Genomic DNA, 22,685 nt, shown 5'->3' with positions numbered 1-22,685 from the left:
AGAAGGGAGTTTTAATAATGGGAAATGAGGAAATGGCTGAGGAACTGAACAGGTTTTTTGGGTCGGTCTTCACAGTGGAAGACACAAATAACATGCCAGCGACTGATATAAATGAGGCTATGACAGGTGAGGACCTTGAGAGGATTGTTATCACTAAGGAGGGAGTGATGGGCAAGCTAATGGGGCTAAAGGTAGACAAGTCTCCTGGCCCTGATGGAATGCATCCCAGAGTGCTAAAAGAGATGGCTAGGGAAATTGCAGATGCACTAGTGATAATTTACCAAAATTCACTGGACTCTGGGGTGGTCCCGGTGGATTGGAAATTAGCAAACGTGACGCCACTGTTTAAAAAAGGAGGTAGGCAGAAAGCAGGAAATTATAGGCCAGTGAGTTTAACTTCGGTAATAGGGAAGATGCTGGAATCTATCATCAAGGAAGAAATTGCGAGGCATCTGGATAGAAATTGTCCCATTGGGCAGACGCAGCATGGGTTCGTTAAAGGCAGGTCATGCCTAACTAATTTAGTGGAATTTTTTGAGGACATTACCAGTGCAGTAGATAACGGGGAGCCGATGGATGTGGTATATCTGGATTTCCAGAAAGCCTTTGACAAGGTGCCACACAAAAGGTTGCTGCATAAGATAAAGATGCATGGCATTAAGGGTAAAGTAGTAGCATGGATAGAGGATTGGTTAATTAATAGAAAGCAAAGAGTTGGGATAAATGGGTGTTTCTCTGGTTGGCAATCAGTAGCTAGTGGTGTCCCTCAGGGATCCGTGTTGGGCCCACAATTGTTCACAATTTACATTGATGATTTGGAGTTGGGGACCAAGGGCAATGTGTCCAAGTTTGCAGATGACACTAAGATGAGTGGTAAAGCGAAAAGTGCAGAGGATACTGGAAGTCTGCAGAGGGATTTGGATAGGTTAAGTGAATGGGCTAGGGTCTGGCAGATGGAATACAATGTTGACAAATGTGAGGTTATCCATTTTGGTAGGAATAACAGCAAACGGGATTATTATTTAAACGATAAAATATTAAAGCATGCCGCTGTTCAGAGAGACTTGGGTGTGCTAGTGCACGAGTCACAGAAGGTTGGTTTACAAGTGCAACAGGTGATTAAGAAGGCAAATGGAATTTTGTCCTTCATTGCTAGAGGGATGGAGTTTAAGACTAGGGAGGTTATGTTGCAATTGTATAAGGTGTTAGTGCGGCCACACCTGGAGTATTGTGTTCAGTTTTGGTCTCCTTACTTGAGAAAGGACGTACTGGCGTTGGAGGGTGTGCAGAGGAGATTCACTAGGTTAATCCCAGAGCTGAAGGGGTTGGATTATGAGGAGAGGTTGAGTAGACTAGGACTGTACTCGTTGGAATTTAGAAGGATGAGGGGGGATCTTATAGAAACATTTAAAATTATGAAGGGAATAGATAGGATAGATGCGGGCAGGTTGTTTCCACTGGCGGGTGACAGCAGAACTAGGGGGCATAGCCTCAAAATAAGGGGAAGTAGATTTAGGACTGAGTTTAGGAGGAACTTCTTCACCCAAAGGGTTGTGAATCTATGGAATTCCTTGCCCAGTGAAGCTGTTGAGGCTCCTTCATTACATGTTTTTAAGGTAAAGATAGATAGTTTTTTGAAGAATAAAGGGATTAAGGGTTATGGTGTTCGGGCCGGAAAGTGGAGCTGAGTCCACAAAAGATCAGCCATGATCTAATTGAATGGCGGAGCAGGCTCGAGGGGCCAGATGGCCTACTCCTGCTCCTAGTTCTTATGTTCTTATGTTCTTATCCACTGCCCAACCTTCATCAATGTGTCTCGCCACATCCTCAAAAAATTCAATGAGGCTTGTGAGGCATGACTTGCCCCTCACAAAGCCATGCTGACTATCTTTAATCAAACTATGTTTTTCTAAATAATCATCAATCCTATCTCTCAGAATCCGTTCCAATATTTTGCTCACCACAGACTTATGACTGATAGGTCTGTAATTCCCCAGGATTTCCCTATTCCCTTTGGTCAACGGCGCAGCAATATCCTCCCTCGCTTCCCGGAGTAACTTGGGTAAATGCAGTCAGGCCCAGGGGACTTAGCTATCCTGATGCTTTTCAAAATTTCCAGCACATCCTCCTTCTTAATATCAACCTGTTTGAGTCTATTAACCTGATTCACACTGTTCTCATGAGCAACAAGGTCCCTCTTTCTTGTGAATACTGAAGCAAAGTATCCATCTAGGGCCTTCCCCACCTTCTCAGACCCTGGGCACAAGTTCCCTCCACTATCCCTGATCGGTCCTACTCTCACTCTGATCATCCTCTTATTTCTCACACATGTGTAGAACGCCTTGGGGTTTTCCCTAATCCTTTCCGCCAGGGCTTTTTCATGCCCCCTTCGAGCTCTCAGTCCAATTTTGAGTTCCTTCTTGGCTATCTTGTAACCCACGAGAACCAAGTCAGATCCTTGCTTCCTCAACCTTGGAACATAGAACATACAGTGCAGGAGGCTGCCACTCGGCCCATCGAGTCTGCACCAACCCACTTAAGCCCTCACTTCCACCCTATCCCTGTAACCCAATAACCCCTTCTCACCTTTTTGGTCACTAAGGGCAATTTATCATGGCCAATCCACCTAACCTGCACGTCTTTGGACTGTGGGAGGAAACCGGAGCACCGGGAGGAATCCCACGCACACACGGGGAGAACGTGCAGACTCCACACAGACAGTGACCCAAGCCGGGAATCGAACCTGGGACCCTGGCGCTGTGAAGTCTCAGTGCTATCCATTTGTGCTACCGTGCTGCCCGTGAGCCTTGGAGACCTCGGGTTAGGGCAGCTCAGTGCTGCTCCCCACAAATGGGGACCAGATAGAACGACACTTGCGGGGGGGGGGGTCTCCCAGAGGATTAGAATCTCCCAGGTGGTTGCCCACTGCACAAGATGACACCCTGGCACCGCTGGTGCCAGCCGAGTGTCTTTACACTCCCAGCATAGCAGTACCACCTGGGTGCGGGCCTGGCACTGTCAAGGTGCTCAGGTGGTACTGGCAGAGGCAGTGTCAAGCTGGATTTTTTCCCACGATGGGGATCGGGCATGGGGATACCCTGCGTGTCTGAGGTGGGTAGCGGGGGAAGGATGAGGACCCCCCTTATAGGTGGATTTAGTTTTTGGCGTTCGGCGAGTGGAGCTCCTCGGTGCAGGAAAGGAATTAAGTACTGCCTCGGTGGCGAGTTCCCCACTGAGGGCCGGAAATGCAACAGAGTCCCGATAGTGTGCTGTTTCTCAGCGATGCGTGCACCAGGAAACACCCGGCGAAACGCGCTCGTAACGGGACGCAAAAAAAAAAACCAACCTTACATAAGCTTCCTTCTTCCTCTTGACTAGAAGCTCCACTTCTCTTGTCATCCAAGACTCCTTCACCATACCATTCCTTCCTCGTCTCAGTAGGACAAAACTAGTCAGCACTCGCAGCAAGTGCTTCTTAAACAATCCCCACATTACTGTTGCGCATTTCCCCAAGAACAATTGTTCCCACTTTATGCTCCTCAGCTCCTGTCTAATAGCAGTATAATTTCCCCTCCCCCAATTAAATACCTTCCCATACTGTGTGTTCATAACCCTCTCCATGACTATGGTAAAGGTCAAGGAGTTGTGGTCACTGTCACAGAAATGCTCTCCCACCGAGACATCTGACACCTGGCCTGGTTCGCTGCTGAGCACCAAGTCCAATATGGCCTCCCCCCATGTCGGCCAATCTACATATTGAGTCAGGAACCCTTCCTGTACACACCTGACAAAATCTGCTCCATCCAAACCATTTTCACTAAGGAGGTTCCAGTCAATATTAGGGAAGTTGAAGTCACCAATGACAACAACTCTGTTACTTCTGCATTTTTCCAATATCTGCCGCCCAATCTGTTCCTCTATCTCTCTGCTACTATTGGGGGGTCTATAGAAAACTCCCAATAAAGTGACTGCTCCTTTCTGGTTTCTGACTTCCACCATTACTGACTCAGTAGACAAACCCTCCTCAACTACTTCCTTTTCTGCAGCTGTGGTGCACTCCCTAATTTACAGTGCCACTCCCCCTCCTCTTTTACCTCCGTCCCTATTCTTCAGAAAACATCTAAACCCCGGAACATCTAACAACCATTCCTGCCCCTGCGAAATCCAGGTGTCTGTAATGGCAACAACATCGTAGTTCCAAGTACTGATCCATGCTCCAAGTTCATCTTCCTTATTCCTGATACTCCTTGCATTGAAACACACACTTTAACCCATTCCACTGAGTGCAACTTTGCCCTATCAACTGTCTATCCTTCCTCTCAGACTTGCTGCATACTATTTCTGCCTGTTCAACAGCCACTCTATCCTCTGATCCATAGCTCTGGTCCCCAACCCCCTGCCAAACTAGTTTAAACCCTCCCGAAGAGCTTTAGCAAACCTCCTACCCAGGATATTGGTGCCCCTCCAGTTTAGGTGCAATCAGTCCTTCATATACAGGTCTCACCTTACCCAGAAGATATCCCAATGATCCACATATCTGAAGCCTTCCCTCCTGCACCAGCCCTGTAGCGATGTGTTCAGCTGCACTTGCTCTCTGTTCCTTGCCTCACTTGCACTTGGCACCGGTAGCAATCCTGAGATCACTACTCTGCTTGTCCTGCTCTTTAGCTTGCAACCTAACTCCCTAAAATAACTTTTTAGATCCTGTTCCCTTTTCTTAGGTATGTCGTATGTGCCTATGTGCACCACGATTTCTGGTTGCTCCCCCTCCCTCTTAAGAATCCTGTAGACTCGATCCGAGACATCCCTGGCCCTGGCACCCGGGAGGCAACATACCTTTCATGCGAACCTTTCAGGCGAATGTGAACGTGAACATCGCACTGGACGAAATATTCACCACCACAAATAGCCTTGAAACAAAACATCCCTCGTTCATTGTAGCTGGGGACTTCAATCAGGCGAAGCTCAAGAGTGTACTACCAAGCTACCACCAGCACATCACCTGTTCCACCAGAGGTCCAAACATCCTGGACCACTGCTACACAAATATCAAACATGCCTACCGTTCCATCGCTCACCCACACTTCGGCAAATCTTTTTAAAAAAAATTAGAGTACCCAATTATTTTTTCCAATTAAGGGGCAATTTAGTGTGGCCAATCCACCTAACATGCACATCTTTAGGTTGTGGGGGTGAAACCCACGCAAACACGGGAAGAACGTGCAAACTCCACACAGACAGTGACCCAGGGCCGGGATTCGAACTCGGGTCCTCAGCGCCGCAGGCAGCAATGCTAACCACTGTGCCACCGTGCTGCCCACACTTTGGCAAATCTGACCACAAGGCTGTGCTCCTGCTCCCAGCTTATAAAGAAAAACTGAAGCGAGAGAATCCGTCAAAGAAAGTCGTACATTGTCAGTCTGAGGAATCGGATGAACTCCTACAGGACTGCTGAGAGTCAGTGGACTGGTCAGTATTTAAAAACTCTGCGACCAACCTGAACGAGTACACCACTACAGTAACTGACTTCATTTATAAGTGTGTAGAAGACTGTGTGCCAAAGAAGCAAATCCGCGTGTTTCCCAACCGGAAACCCTGGATGAACAGGGATGTCCACTGCTTGCTGAAGTCTAGGTCTGAGGCGTTAGTCAGGTGACCCTGACCTCTACAAGAAAGCCAGATATGATCGAAATAAATCCATCAAAGATGCCAAAAGATAGTAGCGGGCCAAGCTCGAGTCCCAGGCGAGCCACACAGATCCCCGCCGTCTATGGCAAGGTCTGCACGACATAACGGCCTACAAGATGAAGGCATGTAAAATCGTTGGCTCCAACCCACCCCTGCCTGATGAGCTCAATGCATTTTATGCCCGCTTTGAGCAAGAGGTCAGCGAGAGCGAGCCAATCACCCCAGAAGCCGCGGATGAACTTGAATCCGAGATCACCAGTGCAGACGTCAGAGCAGCCTTCTCGAAGGTCAATTCACGGAAAGCCACTGGCCGGATGGGGTACCCAGACGATCACGAGGGTCTTGCGCGGATCAGCTGGCGGCAGTATTCGCAGACAATTTCAACCTCTCTTTACAACAATCCGAGGTCCCTATCTGCTTCAAGAAGACGACCATCAACCCGGTGCCAAAAAAAGGCCAAGTTGCGTGCCTTAATGGCTATTGTCCAGTGGCTCTGACATTCGGACATCCATCAACATGAAACGTTTTGAAAGGTTAGTCATGGCACAAATCAACTCCAGCCTCCCATATTGCCTTGATCCATTACAGTTCGCCTACCGCTGCAACAGGTCCACAGCAGACACCATCTCCATGGCCCTGCGCACTACCCTGGAACACCTAGATAACAAAGGCACCTATGTCAGACTCCTATTTATCGACTACAGCTCAGCCTTCAACATCATCATTCCTACAAAACTCATCTCCAAACTCCGTGGCCTTGGCTCCTCCCTCTGCGACTGGATCCTGAACTTTCTAACCCACAAGCCGCAATCAGTAAAGTTGGCAACAACACCTCCTCCACAAGCATCCTCAACACCGATGCCCCACAAGGCTGCGTCCTACTAGATCCCCCTACTATACTCCTTATACACCTATGACTGTGTGGCCAAATTCCCCTCCAACTCGATTTTCAAATTTGATGACACCACCATAGTGGGTCGGATTTCAAACAATGACAAGACAGAGTACAGGAATGAGATAGAGAATCTGGTGAACTGGTGCGACGACAATAAACTCTCCCTCAATGTCTACAAAACAAAGGAGATTGTCATCAACTTCAGAAAGCGTAGTGGAGTACATGCCCCTGTCTACATCAATGGGAACGAAGTAGAAAGGGTCAAGAGCTTCAAGTTTTTAGGTGTACAGATCACCAACAACCTGTCCTGGTCCCCCCATGCCGACACTATAGTTAAGAAAGCCCACCAACGACTCTACTTTCTCAGAAGGCAAAGGAAATTTGGCATGTCAGCTGCGACCCTCACCAACTTCTACAGATGCACCATAGAAAGCATTCTTTCTGGTTGTATCACAGCTTGGTATGGGGCCTGCTCTGCCCAAGACCACAGGAAACTACAAAAGTTTGTGAATGTACCCCCGTCCATCACGCAAACCAGCCTCCCATCCATTGACTCTTATCATTCTCGCTGCCTCAGAAAGGCAGCCAGCATAATTAAGGACCCCACGCACCCCGGACATACTCTCTTCCACCTTCTTCCGTCAGGGAAAAGATACCAAATTTTGAGGTCACATACCAACCGATTACCGCCATCAGACTTTTGAATGGACCTATTTCGTATTAAGCTGATCTTTAATAATCGCTTACTGTCACAAGTAGGCTTCAATTAAGTTACTGAAAAGCCCTAGTGGCCACATTCCTGCGCCTGTTCAGGGAGACCGGTACAAAGAACAAAGAAAATTACAGCACAGGAACAGGCCCTTCGGCCCTCCCAGCCTGCGCCGATCCAGATCCTTTATCTAAACCTGTCTCCTATTTTCCAAGGTCTACTACCCTCTGTTCCCGCCCGTTCATATATCTGTCTAGATGCCTCTTAAATGATGCTATTGTGTCCGCCTCTACCACCTCCGCTGGTAAAGTTTTCCAGGCACCCACCACCCTCTGCGTAAAACACTTTCACCGCACATCTCCCTTAAACTTTCCCCCTCTCACCTTGAAATCGTGACCCCTTGAAACTGACACCCCGACTCTTGGGAAAAGCTTGTTGTTATCCACCCTGCCCATACCTCTCAATTTTGTCGACCTCAATCAGGTCCCCCCTCAACCTCCGTCTTTCCAATGAAAACAATCCTAGTCTACTCAACATTTCTTCATAGCTAGCACCCTCCATACCAGGCAACATCCTGGTGAACCTCCTCTGCACCCTCTCCAAAGCATCCACATCGTTCTGGTAATGTGGCGACCAGAACTGCACGCAGCATTCCAAATGTGGCCTAACCAAAGTCCTATACAACTGTAACATGACCTGCCACCTTGTACTCAATACCCCGTCCGATGAAGGCAAGCATGCTGTATGCCTTCTTGACCACTATCAACCTGCGTTGCCACCTTCAGGGTACAATGGAACTGAACTCCCAGATCTCTCTGCACATCAATTTTCCCCAGGACCCTTCCATTGACCATATAGTCCGCTCTTGAATTTGATCTTCCAAAATGCATCACCTCGCATTTGCCTGGATTGAACTCCATCTGCCATTTCTCTGCCCAACTCTCCAATCTATCTATATTTTGTTGTACTCTCTGACAGTCCTCCTCGCTATCTCCAACTCCATCAATTTTAGTATCATCTGCAAACTTGCTAATCAGACCACCTATACCTTCCTCCAGGTCATTTATGTAGATCACAAACAGCAGTGGTCCGAGCACGGATCCCTGTGGCACACCATTAGTCACCCTTCTCCATTTTGAGACACTCCCTTCCACCACTACTCTCTGTCTCCTGTTGCCCAGCCAGTTCTTTATCCATCTAGCTAGTACACCCTGAACCCCATACAACTTCACTTTTGCCATCAACCTGCCATGGGAAACCTTATCAAACGCCTTACTGAAGTCCATGTATATGACTTCTCCAGCCCTTCCCTCATCAATTAACTTTGTCACTTCCTCAAAGAATTCTATTAGGTTTGTAAGACATGACCTACCATGCACAAAACCATGCTGCCTATCACTGATAAGTCTATTTTCTTCCAGATGTGAATAGATCCTATCCCTCAGTATCTTCTCCAACAGTTTGCCTACCACTGACGTCAAGCTCACAGGTCTATAATTCCCTGGGTTAACCCTGCTACCCTTCTTAAACAAAGGGAAAACATTAGCAATTCTCCAGTCCTCCGGGACCTCATCCGTGCTCAAGGATGCTGCAAAGATGTCTGTTAAGGCCCCAGCTATTTCGACCCTCGCTTCCCTCAGTAACCTGGGATACATCCCATCCGGTCCTGGGGACTTGTCCACCTTAATGTCTTTTAGAATACCCAAAACCTCCCCCTGCCGTATGACAACTTGACCTAGAGTATTTAAACATCGATCCCTCAACATCCGTCTTGTCCCTCTCCTTTGTGAATACCGATGCAAAGTACTCATTAAGAATCTCACCCATTTCCTCTGAGTCCACGCATAAATTCCCCCTTTCGTCTTTGAGTGGGCCAATCCTTTCTCTAGTTACCCTCTTGCTCCTTACATACGAATAAAAGGCTTTGGGATTTTCCTTAAACCTGTTAGCCAAAGATATTTCATGACCCCTTTTAGCCCTCTACATTGCGCGTTTGAGATTCATCCTACTTTCCCGATATTCCTCCAAAGCTTCATCAGTTTTGAGTTGCCTCGATCCTATGTATGCTTCCTTTTTCATTTTAGCTAGTCTCACAATTTCGCCAGTCATCCATGGTTCCCTAATCTTGCCATTTCTATCTTTCATTTTCACAGGAACATGTCCGTCCTGCACTCTAATCAACCTTTCCTTAAAAGACTCCCACATTTCAAATGTGGATTTACCCTTAAACAGCTGCTCCCAATCCACATTCCCTAGCTCCTGCCGAATTTTGTTATACTCTGCCTTTCCCCAATTTAGCACTCTTCCTTTCGGACCACTCTTGTCCTTGTCCATGAGTATTCTAAAACTTACGGAATTGTGATCACTATTCCCAAAGTAATCACCGACTGAAACATCAACCACCTGGTCGGGATCATTCCCCAATACCAGGTCCAGTATGGCCCCTTCCCGAGTTAGACTATTTACATACTGCTCTAAAAAACTCTCCTGGATGCTCCTTACAAACTCTGCTCCATCTAAGCCTCCAACACTACACAAATCCCATTCAATGTTGGGGAAGTTAAAATCTCCCATCACAACCACCCTATTGCTCCGACATTTGTCTGCATATTTGTACCTCTACTTCATGCTCGCTTTTGGGAGGTCTGTAGTAAAGTCCCAACAATGTTACTGCACCCTTCCTATTTCTCAGCTCCACCCATATTGCCTCAGTGCTCGAATCCTCCATCATGCCCTCCTTAATCACAGCTGTGATATCATCCCTGACGAGTAATGCAACTCCTCCACCCCTTCTACCTCCCTCTCTATCCCTCCTGAAGCATCTATACCCTGGGATATTCAATTGCCAGTCCTGCCCTTCCCTCAACCAAGTCTCAGTAATACCATAACATCATATTCCCAGGTACTGATCCAAGCCCCAAGTTCATCTGCTACACTTCTCGCATTAAAACAAATGCACCTCAGGTACGGGAATTGAACCCATATCTTTTCTCTACACCTTGCTATAACTGTAACATTATATTCTGCAGTGTCTCCTTCCTTCCCTATGTACGGTATGCACTGTTTGTACAGCATGCAAGAAACAACACTGTATACTAATACACGTGACCATAATAAATATCAAATCACTGTTAACCAATTAACAAGCTCCAGCTGCAAGTAGCTACAAGTAGAACCTGTGTTTAAAGTAGATTGAAAATTCACCTTCTTCTAAACCAAACAGCAACTTAAGTTAATTAACTAAATTAAAGACTAGACTTTAGATAAAAATTAACCCTTAATATCCCTCTGGCCTAATCAAATTAACAAGCTCCAGTTTTGTATTAAAATTGTTAAAACACTATGTTAACGACAAAACCACGGGAAATTTCTATGCCAAACGTGACCCAAGTTTTCTGTGGGGCAGTTAAGGACGGGCATCTTCTTCTCAGAGACTTCAATGTCAGTGATTCCAATCTTTGGAATGAAACTATTGGCCGGGAAGGAATTGGAATGTCAACTCTAACACCATTCTACCCGTCAGCGAAATGCACTCTACATGAGCTTATCACCAGCAAAACCCTATTCTGCCAGAAGTCATGGCAACACGCACGGCCAAAGCCTGATCAACTTAAGTCATCACCTGAGCCTGGAATCACAAAGATATCCACACCATCAGAACAATGACAGGAGCTGTTGACTGCTGGACCAATCACCGACTTATTCATTTAATTATGCCCATCAAACCGGCTCCCAAAATGTGATTTCAACCAAAGATGTCCACAAACGGTAAAAGTCAAATCTGTGAAGGATCCAAATCAAAATGGGCTGATTTCAATAATGCCCAAGGGAAAAAGCCTTTCAAACTTTACTGAAGAGCACAAGATATGTGCAGAGCATCGGATAAACATCAGGACTGATTTGATGAAAATGATTAGGATATCAAGAAACTGACTGAACGCAAACACAAGACTTTCTGCACTTAGCAGAATAACCCAAACTCAAAGCAGCAGAAATTGGCTCATCAACAAGTAACATACAAAAGGTGCACCAGTGACAAATACAACTGCTCGCCGATATGGAACAATATCCATGGTTTCTTCACTGCCACAAAGACCATTTCTGGTCCAAGGACCGGCTCCTCTGTGGCAGAAGGGCGAGATCAGATCCAAGGAAAAGGAGGCTGTCAACATCCTTTGGAAGGAGCATTTTGAAGGTCTCCTCAAACAACATGTGGAGATGCCAGCATTGGACTGCGGTGGGCACAGTAACAAGTCTGAGGAAGGGGCTGCGCTCCGAAAGCTAGATTCCAAACAAACCTGTTGGACTTTAACCTGGTGTTAAACCACTCAAAAAAGAATCAATAGTTGATATTTGTCTTTCACTCCATCCCACAACATGAATGTTGAGTTCAGAACTCCGCCAATGCTTATATACGTGGTGAAAGTGGCCAGATCACTAAGTGGCAACGCAGATGGATAAGGTAGTCAAGAGGCGTACCACATGCTGGCCTTCATCAGTCGGGGTATTAATATAAAAATTGGCAAATCATGCTGCCGCTGTACAGAAGTTTGATTAGGTCACATTTGGAATACTGCATACAATTCTATTCACACATTACCACAAGGATGTGGAGGCTCTGGAGGGTACAGAAGAGGTTTACCAGGATGTTGCCTGGTCTGGAGGGTATTAGCTATGAGGAAAGGTTGGATAAACTCGGATAGTTTTCACTGGAACGACGGAGGTCGAGGGGTGACCTGATATAGGTTTACAAAATTGAGTGACATGGACAGAGTGGATAGTCAGGCGCTTTTCCCCACAGAGTGGAAAAGTCAATCACACGGGGCATAGATTTAAAGTGCGAGGGGGAAAGTTCAGAGAGATGTGCGAGGCAAATGCTTTACACAAAGATGGTGTGTGCCTGGCACACGCTGCCAGGGGAGGTGTTAGAAGCAGATACGATAGCGACGTTTAAGAGGCATCTTGGCGCAGGCTTGGAGGAATGAAGGGCCTGTTCATGTGCTGTAGTGTTCTTTGTTGAAATTCATCACATAAATGAGGAACGACGAAACAGGAAGGGGTGATGAGCTCTGGCTGAAACCCTGAGCATGGAAGGTAGGAACCAACATTCCGGCTCCATGCCTCCCATCTTGCAGATCTAGAATGAAGAGGAATTCTCAAAATAATCAAGGATACCATGATTGTGGCAATCATAAAGAAAAGGGCCAAATCCAACTGAAAATTGGAGGATGTTTCATGCTTTTCACTGGAGGAAAGATTATTGCAAGAACTCTTCTGATCCAATGTATTAAACTTGCTGAAGAGCTATTCCCCGAATCTCAATGTGGGTTTAGGCCAATTAAGTACGACCAACATGTTTCCAGTTCACGAACGACAAGGCAAATGTCACAAAAGACATCAACTTCGTTATATGTCTTTGACTTGACAAAGGACTTTGGTCCGGCAAATTGAGGCAATCTGGAAGATCCTGAAGTATGGATGGCCTCCAAAGTTAATTACCACCTTTCGCTTGCTTCATGGCAATACATCAGCAGTGATAAAAAGCCACAGGATGTAAGGGGGTCGATGTATGAGGGTGACTGAGTGGGGGTGGGTATATGTGCATGTCGTGGTGAGAGCGAGTGAGAAGAGATTGACGTGAAGCAGACTCATCTCCAGACACTCAATGTCTTGCACGCACCCCAAACACTCACCGTCTCATACTACCTTCCATACACATCTTGCTGAGCAAGAGGCGAACTCCCAGGGCCAGACGCGACCCCGAGAGAAATAAAACTGAGACCACCTGAGAATTGGGCAGCCCTCAGTTCTGAGCACCCAACAGCCCTCCCCCAGCTCCGAGAAGGTAACAGATACACACAACCAGTTTCTTTTTTCACGGTGCGACCATGAAGTTGGCAGCTCATCTCAGGATCAAATGTGACACCAAGGTTACAAAAAGACTGGCTTAATCTCAGATTGTTGCTGGAGAGATAGATTCACTAGTCAGGGAATAGGGAGATTTCTGTTCATTCAGTACTGGATGTTTGATAAACAGGCTACTCATTTCACAACAGTATAGGTGTCAAGAGGTGATGAAAAGCAGAGTTGGGAGTTATCTGTGCGTGTGAAAATTAACATATGTGCCTTCAGATTCGATGGGCCGGATGGCCTCCTTCTGCACTGCGGGGATTCTATGTATTTTATTCCAGTGTCACCAAAGAGCAGCATTTGGATGAGAATGAGGAGTGAAGCGGAAGAAATGCTTGGGGGCCATCACAGGCAACCGCGTGAGAGCAGGAAAAGAAACCACTGGAAGGAAATCTCTGGCGAGGATACAAAAACAAGAATGGAATCACGTTTTGCACTTTAGAATGTCTTGAATGGTGGTGTATAAAGGCAAGACTTTCTTTACCCAACCTCTCTCTCCTATTTTAAGATGTTCTATAAAACATGATCTCTGACCCACCTTTTGGTTATCCGTCTTGAATGCTTTATGTCTGGGGCTGGTTTAGCACAGGGCTAAATCGCTGGCTTTGAAAGCAGACCCAGGCAGGCCGGCAGCATGGTTCAATTCCCGTACTAGCCTCCCCGAACAGGCGCTGGAATGTGGTGACTAGGGGCTTTTCACAGTAACATCATTGAAGCCTACTTGTGACAATAAGTGATTTTCATTTTTTATGTGAACATAGAACATAGAACAGTACAGCATAGAACAGGCCCTTCGGCCCTCGATGTTGTGCCGAGCCATGATCCCCCTACTCAAACCCACGTATCCACCCTATACCCATAACCCAACAACCCCCCACCCCTTAACCTTACTTTTTTTTAGGACACTACGGGCAATTTATCATGGCCAATCCACCTAACCCGCACATCTTTGGACTGTGGGAGGAAACCGGAGCACCCGGAGGAAACCCACGCGCACACGGGGAGGATGTGCAGACTCCGCACAGACAGTGACCCAGCCGGGAATCGAACCTGGGACCCTGGAGCTGTGAAGCATTTATGCTAACCACCATGCTACCGTGCTGCCCTTAACATTTTTACTGACCACTGGTTAAGTGCCTGAGGCATTTTGCTGCACTGTGACACAATACACATTTCTTTGATATAGAACAGAATACAGCAAATGCATCCAATGATAATGGATCAACACCCTGCCAAAATAAAAAATTAATGTTAAATTTAACGATTAGGAAAATCCAGTTACAAGCACAAATGGCCTTAAGTTTTATGTTTCTGTATTATTGAGGGTCCCATTGTCGCAGTCCATAGGTGAGTAGATTGGGCCTGCACTCACTGGGGCTCAGAACAATCACAATGAGACATAGCGGATTCTTGGAGTTTGACAGAGTTGCTGACAGGTCGTTTCCTCTTGTGGAAGGGCCTGGGACCAGAGGGCATAAATCTCAGACTTAGAGGTCATCCATTCGAGACAGAGGAGGGGCAGTTTCTTCTCTGAAGGTCATGAATCTGTGGAATTCGTTATCTAAGAGCTGTAGAAATTGGGCCGTTAAGTATCTTCAAGGCGTACTGGAATCAAGGGGTATGAGGATAAGGCAGGTAAAGTGGAGTTAAGGATTATCACAACAGAACAGACATGATCTCATTGAACGGCGGAGCAGAGTCAATGGGAAAATCGCCGACATTTCCTCCTACATCTTATCGTCGCCATGTTTTTGCAATATTTTCCACATCTCAGTCAATAGCACTTGGGTATATTCTGGGAAGGCGAAGTATTTAGAGTTTGGATCAGAGATCAAAGAGACAAATTTGTAAATTTTGTTGCAGAAACAATCCTGAATATTTCCAGGAAAGCTATAAAGGAGAGAATGATCTCGATTTAATGTTCAACTGCACAAATCATGCTCGCCACCATTGATAAATTCCCACCACCTCACCAACTGCAACCATCCCACTCTTTACAGCACTGAACCACATTAGAGCCAATGGAAATAATTTCAGCCCATGTGACTTTTCGACTACTGCAGTTTCCAACAGTGTTCAAGAGTGTAATGTTATTGAAGAGAGGGGTAAGTAGGAACAATGAAATACTTAGTGATCCAGTATAGCTGGGTGATCAATGACACAGAGTACTGTGGACTTATTTGGCTCTTTTTCTTTTAAAGGGATCAATGGGTCTACTAGACGGTTGAATTTGTTCCAAGCTGGATGGCTGCCACAGGAGGTAAGCCACTAGTCTTGCAGAGCATTACATGTATTTAACCAACCTCTCCATGTTTCTCCGCTTTGCTCTTCTCAGCGCCACAATGCCTTCTTTTGCAAATGCATCCAATGATAATGGATCAACACCCTGCCAAAATAAAAAATTAATGTTAAATTTAACGATTAGGAAAATCCAGTTACAAGCACAAAAATGATCTAGGATGAACAGGCTGGAGGGAATAAATTGAAATTATAAACTGGCGGGAATAGAAATATTCAAATAGAGACAACAGTTGAATTAAAACAAATGCCCTGCTACATTCAACTGGAAACAGGAAGACTGGCAGCAAAACGGAAATCCCTCGTCTGAAACCCAAGTTTAGAGAAAAGAATGGGTGAAATCACTTTTGAAATTTGGTTATAAATATGTTTAAAGACAAGTTATTGGGAAATAGCAGCCAAGGTACAGGAAGTCCAATTGGTTCCAAGCAGTTGTGCGGGATTTAAAAAAAAATCTTTATTGTCACAAGTAGGCTTACATTAACACTTCAATGAAGTTACTGTGAAAATCCCCTAGTCGCCACATTCCGGCGCCTGTTTAGGTACACAGGGACAATTCAGAATGTCCAAATTACCCAACAAGCACGTCTTTTCAGACTAGTGGGAGGAAACCGGAGCACCAGGACGAATACCAAGCAGACACTAGGAGAACGTGCAGACTCCGCACAGACAGTGACCCAAGTCAGGAATCGAACCCGAATGAAAAATGAAATGAAAATCGCTTATTGTCACGAGTAGGCTTCAATGAAGTTACTGTGAAAAGCCCCTAGTCGCCACATTCCGGCGCCTGTCCGGGGAGGCTGGTAGGGGAATCGAACGTGCTGCTGGCCTACTTGGTCTGCTTTAAAAGCCAGCGATTTAGCCCAGTGAGCTAAACCAGCCCCAACCAGAATGTATTCGACAATCACAATCCAGTGATCCCTGCTAAAAAGTGCTTCCCTGTCAGCGGAAATCAAGTTAAACAGTTTGGTGATCCTCTCATTCATGGCTACTTCGGACAAGGTGATGAGAAAATGATGACTAGGGCGACAGCAAGAAGTCAACACCTTTATGAGAGAGAAACAGAGAGAGAGAGAGAGAGAGAGAGACAGAGAAAGATTATGGAGAAGAAAAAAGCAGGGTAACATGACGCCGGCAAAACATTCACCTTTTGGTTAATAACTACAAATCCTTTATTAGTATCACCACAAACTTTTCTCTTCAGTGCGATAATTTTGTTAACTCTGTCTTCAATGAACTTCCTCTCAGCTTGGACAAACTTCTCCCTTTCATCAGCACTTTTGTAGAAGAATCCCGAGTTTACTTCTCTGGAGACAAACAAAAAGGACTTGTTACTGCCAGATATTTACAGGCAAGATACCAGTGTTTTTAAAAAAATTTATTTTAAATTTAGATTACCCAATTATTTTTTCCAATTAAGGGGCAATTTAGCGTGGCCAATCCACCTACTCAGCACATTTTTGGGTTGTGGGGGTGAAACCCACGCAGACACGGGGAGAATGTGCAAACTCCACACGGACAGTGACCCAGAGCCAGGATCGAACCTGGGACCTCAGCGCCGTGAGGCGGTTGTGCTAACCACTAGGCCACCGTGCTGCCCCAAGATACCAGTGTTAAAGCTGTACCAAGTCTTATTCAAGCCAGTAAAATGGGTGAATAGCCAGAAATATTCAGCATAGCATCAGGTTTGAATTTACCAATCTAAATCAAGTATTATTTTGAACATCGTTAAAGAGAATTATAGGAAGTGACACAGCGGAATTCTCTTATCGGTAGGACCCGCCGGCAGCGCAGCCACGTGTTTCCCAAAAGGAAACCCCATCAGCCAGTTGCAGGAACCGAGAATCCCGTCCACAATCTCTGCAGATTTTAAACATTTTCGAGCTAAGACCACCTATTTCCACCTCTAACATCACTCGATTTTGTCCATCTCAGCTCATATCCATTGCTGAAAATAAGAGGTATTTTTGTAGCAGGAGCAGATGTGCAAATTATTTTTTAAATGGTAAGAAATTAGAAAGTGTAGATGTACTCAGGACCTGGGTGTCCTTGTCCATAAGCCACTGATGGCTAACATGCAAGTGCAGCGACTGATCGAACGTTAGCCTTTATTGCAAGAGGATTGAGCACAGGAGTCTTGTTTGAATTTAATAGGAGCTTGGTTAGGCTTCACCTGGAGTACTGTGCGCAGTTTTGGCCCCAATACTTCAGAAAGGATATTATTGCCTTGGAGGGAGTGCAACAAAGGTTCACCAGACTTGGCGGGACTGCCTTATGATTAGACATCGAGTCTCCTCCTGAGTCAATTAATACTTCGTCCATGCCTGTGTTACCTCTAGACTCGACTACTCCAACTGAATCCCATCCATGGACTCCATCTACACCTCCCGCTGCCGGGGGAAAGCGGGCAGCATAATCAAGGATCCCTCCCACCCGGCTTACTCACTTTTCCAACTTCTTCCATCGGGCAGGAGATTCAGAAGTCTGAGAACACGCACGAACAGACTCAAAAACAGCTTCTTCCCCACTGTCACCAGACTCCTAAATGACCCTCTTATTGACTGACCCCTTTATGCTTCAACCGATGCCAATGCTTCTGTAGTTACATTGTATATCTTGTGTTGCCCTATGTATTCTCTTGTATTTTCTTGAATTTTGTTTAATTCCCTTTTCTTCCATGTATTGAATGATCTGTTGAGCTGCTTGCAGAAAAATACTTTTCACTGTACCTCGGTACACGTGACAATAAACAAATCCAATCCAATCTTGGCTGGTGTCCCACCTTCTAGCTTATCGAAACTTAAATCGTCCCAAACTCTGCTCCTTGCATCTTAACTCGCAGCATGTCCCAATCACCTATCATCCCCAAGCTCGTTGATTCACATAGCGTCATTAAAATCTTGATTTTAAATTTCTCATCCTTGTTTTTGGTTGCACCATTTCTTTAATCTCCTCCACCCCACAACCTTTCAGGGTATCTGAGCTCATCTAAATTTCACATCTTGAGCGCCCCCGTTAGCTGGGCCCTCATCTCAGGTATACCGCTCCGAAACCACTTCATCTGTCTTCCCACCTTTAATACACTTATTAAAACCAACCTATGTGACCAAGCTTCTGGTCATCGGATCCAATCTCTTATGCAGGTTGGTGTCATATTGTTTTATAATGCTCTTGTCAAGCACTCTGTCATTGAGGTTTCCAGCATGAAAACAGGCCCTTTGGCCCAGCTTGTCCATGCCGCCCAGTTTTTACCACGGAGCGTGTCCCAATTGCCCGCATTTGGCCCATACCCCTCTGTACCCTGCTTTCCCATATTACTGTCTAAATGCTTTTTGAAAGACAAAATTGTACCCACCTCCACTACCGCCTCCGACAGTCCCCAACCTGTCCAATTGGTGGTTGGGTCTTATGAGGAAAGGTTGAGGGAGCTTTTCTCATTGGAGCCAAGGAGGATGGGACTTAATTGAGGTGTATAAGATGATGCGAGGGTTAGATAGAGTGGACGTTCAGCGACTTTTTCCTCAGGTGGCTATAGCTGTTACAAGGGGGCATTAATATAATGTTCATTGTGGAAGATATTGTAGGGGATGTCAGAGGTAGGTTCTTTACTCAAGTGGTTGGGGCGTGGAACGCACTCCCAGCTATGGTAGTGGAGTCGGACACTTCAGGAACTTTCAAGTGGTTATTGCATAGGCATATGAAGTGCACTAGAATGATTGGGAGTAGGTTGATTTGATCTTAGTTGCAGACTGGTTCGGCACAACATCGTGGGCCGAAGGGCCTGTACTGTGCTGTACAGTTCTATGTTCTACATAGACGGTTATCAGAGGCCAGAATTCAACCCCGGTCCCTGGCGTATGTCACATTTTAATATAAATCCAGAATAATTCCAAGATCCATATTCATTACAGAAGCATGTTGAAGATGTCATATTGTTCTTTCCACCTGCGGTGGTGCTGTGCAAGCTCCAAGAGGGATATAATTCATCTGTCATCGGGTCAGAGAGGTTTCCAGCATGAAAACAGGCCCTTCGGCCCAGCTTGTCCATGCCGCCCAGTTTTTAACCACTGAGCTTGTCCCAATTGCCCGCATTTGGCCCATACCCCTCTGTACCCTGCTTTCCCATATTACTGTCTAAATGCTTTTTGAAACACAAAATTGTACCCACCTCCACTACTGCCTCTAGCACCTCGTTCCAGACACTCCCCAACCTGTCTGAAAAATTGCCCCTCTGGACCCTTTTGTATCTCTTCCCTCTCACCTTAAACCAATGTCCTCTAGTTCTGGACCCCTCTACCTTTGGGAAAAGATGTTGACTATTTCCCTCATCTATGCCTGTCATTATTTTATAGACCTCTCGGAGATCACCCCTAAGCCTACTTGACAAACGTAGTCAGTTGTCACATGAGGGTGACCACTGCAATTTGTATTTGGAGAAAATAGTTGAATTTGTTACAGATTTGCAATGCCCATATGTATAAAAACTTGTATTCACTTTTTGAATGTTGCTGCGACAGGACAGAGCACCAATTTCATCAAGTGAAGATGTTCTAGCATGATGTCTGGCTGCCTTAGCTACAGAAGAGCCAATGCAGAATTCAGTCATGCACAGTAACACTTGCTGACTTGCCAATATGCACCGAGGAAAGGAAGGATATGAAGGACTTAGCTTTGATATGGCAATAGCAACCTCCAAAATAGTAAGATATGCAAAAAGAGACGCTGCACTAAAAACCAAGAGGAACAAATTTCAAATTGTAATGGAGAGGGATAGGTGCGTGCAACCGGGTAAGGTTTACAATTGGGGGAAGGGTAAATACAAAGCTGTCAGACAGGAATTGAAGTGCATAAGTTGGGAAAATAGGCTGCCAGGGAAGGACACTAGTGAAATGTGGATCTTGTTCAAGGAACAGGTACTGTGTGTCTTTATATGCATGTCCCTGTCAGGCAGGGAAGAGATGGTCAAGTGAGGGAACCATGGTTGACAAGAGAGGTTGAATGTCTTGTTAAGAGGAAGAAGTATGTACGGCTGAGGAAACAAGGTTCAGACAGGGCACTGAAAGGATACAAGATAGCCAGGAAGGAACTGAAGAAAAGGATTAGGAGAGCTAAGAGAGGGCATGAAAAATCTTTGGCGGATAGGATCAAGGAACACCAAGGCCTTTTACACATGTGGGAAATATGAGAATGACTAGAGCGAGGGTAGGTCCGATCAAGGACAGTAGCGGGAGATTGTGTATCGAGTCTGAAGAGATAGCAGAGGTCTTGAACGAGTACTTTTCTTCAGTGTTTACAAACGGAAGGGGCCATATAAATTATATAAATACAAGCTGTAATCAGTATAGATTCAGGGAGCTTTACTCTACATCTGACTAGGCTACAAACAAAGTGGTGGAAAAAGGGATTAGAATAGATAGGCGTTTGATAGCCAGCACAGACATGATGGGCCGAAGAGCTGTGCTGTAAAAACTCTACCACTGTAAAATAAATAGTATAATTTTAAAAGGGAGGACAGTAACAGGGAGAACTTGCATACAATGTTTCAATGACACAGAAACAAAGCAAATAGGAGGTCATTAAGCCCTTCGAGCCTGATCCGCCATTCATTAATACTGTCCAACTCCACAGCCTGATCCCACCTTCCGCCCAGATCCTTTGATCCCCTCCCCAAGTGCTGTATTTAACTACTTCTTAAAAAATACAATATTTTGGTCTCAACTACTCGGAGGTAACAAGTCTCACAGGCTCACCACTCTCTGGGTGAAGACATTTCTTCTCCTCTGTCCTAAATAGTCTATCCCATGTCCTCAGACTGGACACCCTGGTTCTGGACACACCCATCATTGGGAACATTCTTCCTGCATCTACCCTGTCTAGTCCTGTTAGAATTCGATACGTTTCTGTGCGATCCCCCTTCATTCTCCTTAACTCCAGCAAATACAATCCTGATCGACTCAGTCTCTCCTCGTACGTCAATCCTGCCGTCCCAAGAATCAGTCCGATAAACCTTCTCTGCACTCCCTCGAGAGCAAGAACATAAGGAGACCAAAACTGCACACAATATTCCAGGTGTGGTCTCATCAAGGCCCTGTATAATTGCAGCAAGACATCCCTGCTCCTGTACTCGAATCCTACTCAAATACCATTTGCCTTCTTTACCACCTGCTGTACCTGAATGCTCAACTTTAATGAGTGGTGTACGAGGACACCCAGGTCTCGATGCATATTCCCCTCTCAATGTATAGCTATTCAGATAATCTGCCTTTGTGTTCATGTTACCAATATAGCTAACTCGCATTCATCCAAATTATACTGTATCTGCCATTCATTTTCCCATTCACTTAACTTTTCCAAATCACACCAAAGGATCTCTGCGCTCCCTCAGTTCACACCCTTTGGAGATATTACCTTTCGTTCCCTCAGAATCAGAAAGAGCACCCTACGTATGCCCACTCCCCTTCTCTAACCTGCACCTCTGGACACAAAGGGGCAATTTAGCATGGCCAATCCACCTAACCTGCACATCTTTAGACTGTGGGAGGAAACCGGAAAACCTGGAGGAAGTGCGAACTCCACACCAGTCACCCAAGGCTGGAATCGATCCCGGATCCCTGGTGCTGTGAGGAAGCAGTGCTAACCATCTACCATCCTAAATCATTGATATTGGGAATAGCTGGGGTACCAGCACCAATCCCACTATTCACCGACTAGTCACTGCCTGCCATTTGGAAAAAAAACTCCATTAATCCTACTCGTTTCCTGTCTGCCAACCAATTTTCTATCCATTTCAATACACTACCCCTAAACCCATGTGCTTTCACCTTGCACGCTGAAAGCCTTCTGAAAGTCCGAACAAACCACATCCACTGACTCCCTTTAGTCAACTATCCTTGAAGAATTCCAGTAATTTGTCAAGCAGGATTTCCCCTGCATAAATCCGTGCTGACTGTCTGATCCTGCCACTCTTTTCTAAATGATCTATGAAATCTTTATTAATGGATTCAAGAATTTTCCCCACTACCAACATCAGGCTTACTGGTCTATAATTCCCTCTTTTCTTTCTACCTCCCTTTTGAAATTACATTAGCTACCCTCGAATCTGTAGCAACTGTTCCAGGGTCGATAGAATCTTGAAGATTGCCACCAAAGCATCCACTATTTCTAAGGCTACTTTCTCAAGTACCC

General features: G+C 45.6%; 1 protein-coding gene and 1 non-coding gene across 2 annotated transcripts in view; both read right to left on the bottom strand.

Moving 5' to 3' along the window:
- Window positions 1–22,685, bottom strand: part of cct6a (chaperonin containing TCP1, subunit 6A (zeta 1)) — a 117,243-nt gene that overhangs the window by 51,221 nt on the left and 43,337 nt on the right. Inside the window, exons 6-7 of the mRNA XM_038784071.1 lie at window positions 16,648–16,807; window positions 15,506–15,588 (exon numbers count right to left, since the gene is read on the bottom strand). Coding sequence (XP_038639999.1) covers window positions 15,506–15,588; window positions 16,648–16,807 — 243 coding nt within the window. The remainder of the gene's footprint in view (window positions 1–15,505; window positions 15,589–16,647; window positions 16,808–22,685) is intronic.
- On the bottom strand, window positions 19,984–20,108 carry LOC119956964. Its single transcript, XR_005458724.1, has one exon. It is a non-coding gene; the product is annotated as a small nucleolar RNA SNORA15 (small nucleolar RNA).

This window comes from Scyliorhinus canicula, chromosome 24 (assembly GCF_902713615.1).
Source record: "Scyliorhinus canicula chromosome 24, sScyCan1.1, whole genome shotgun sequence".
In the NCBI taxonomy this organism is placed as follows: domain Eukaryota; kingdom Metazoa; phylum Chordata; class Chondrichthyes; order Carcharhiniformes; family Scyliorhinidae; genus Scyliorhinus; species Scyliorhinus canicula.
This window is presented reverse-complemented; position numbering and strand designations above follow the sequence as displayed.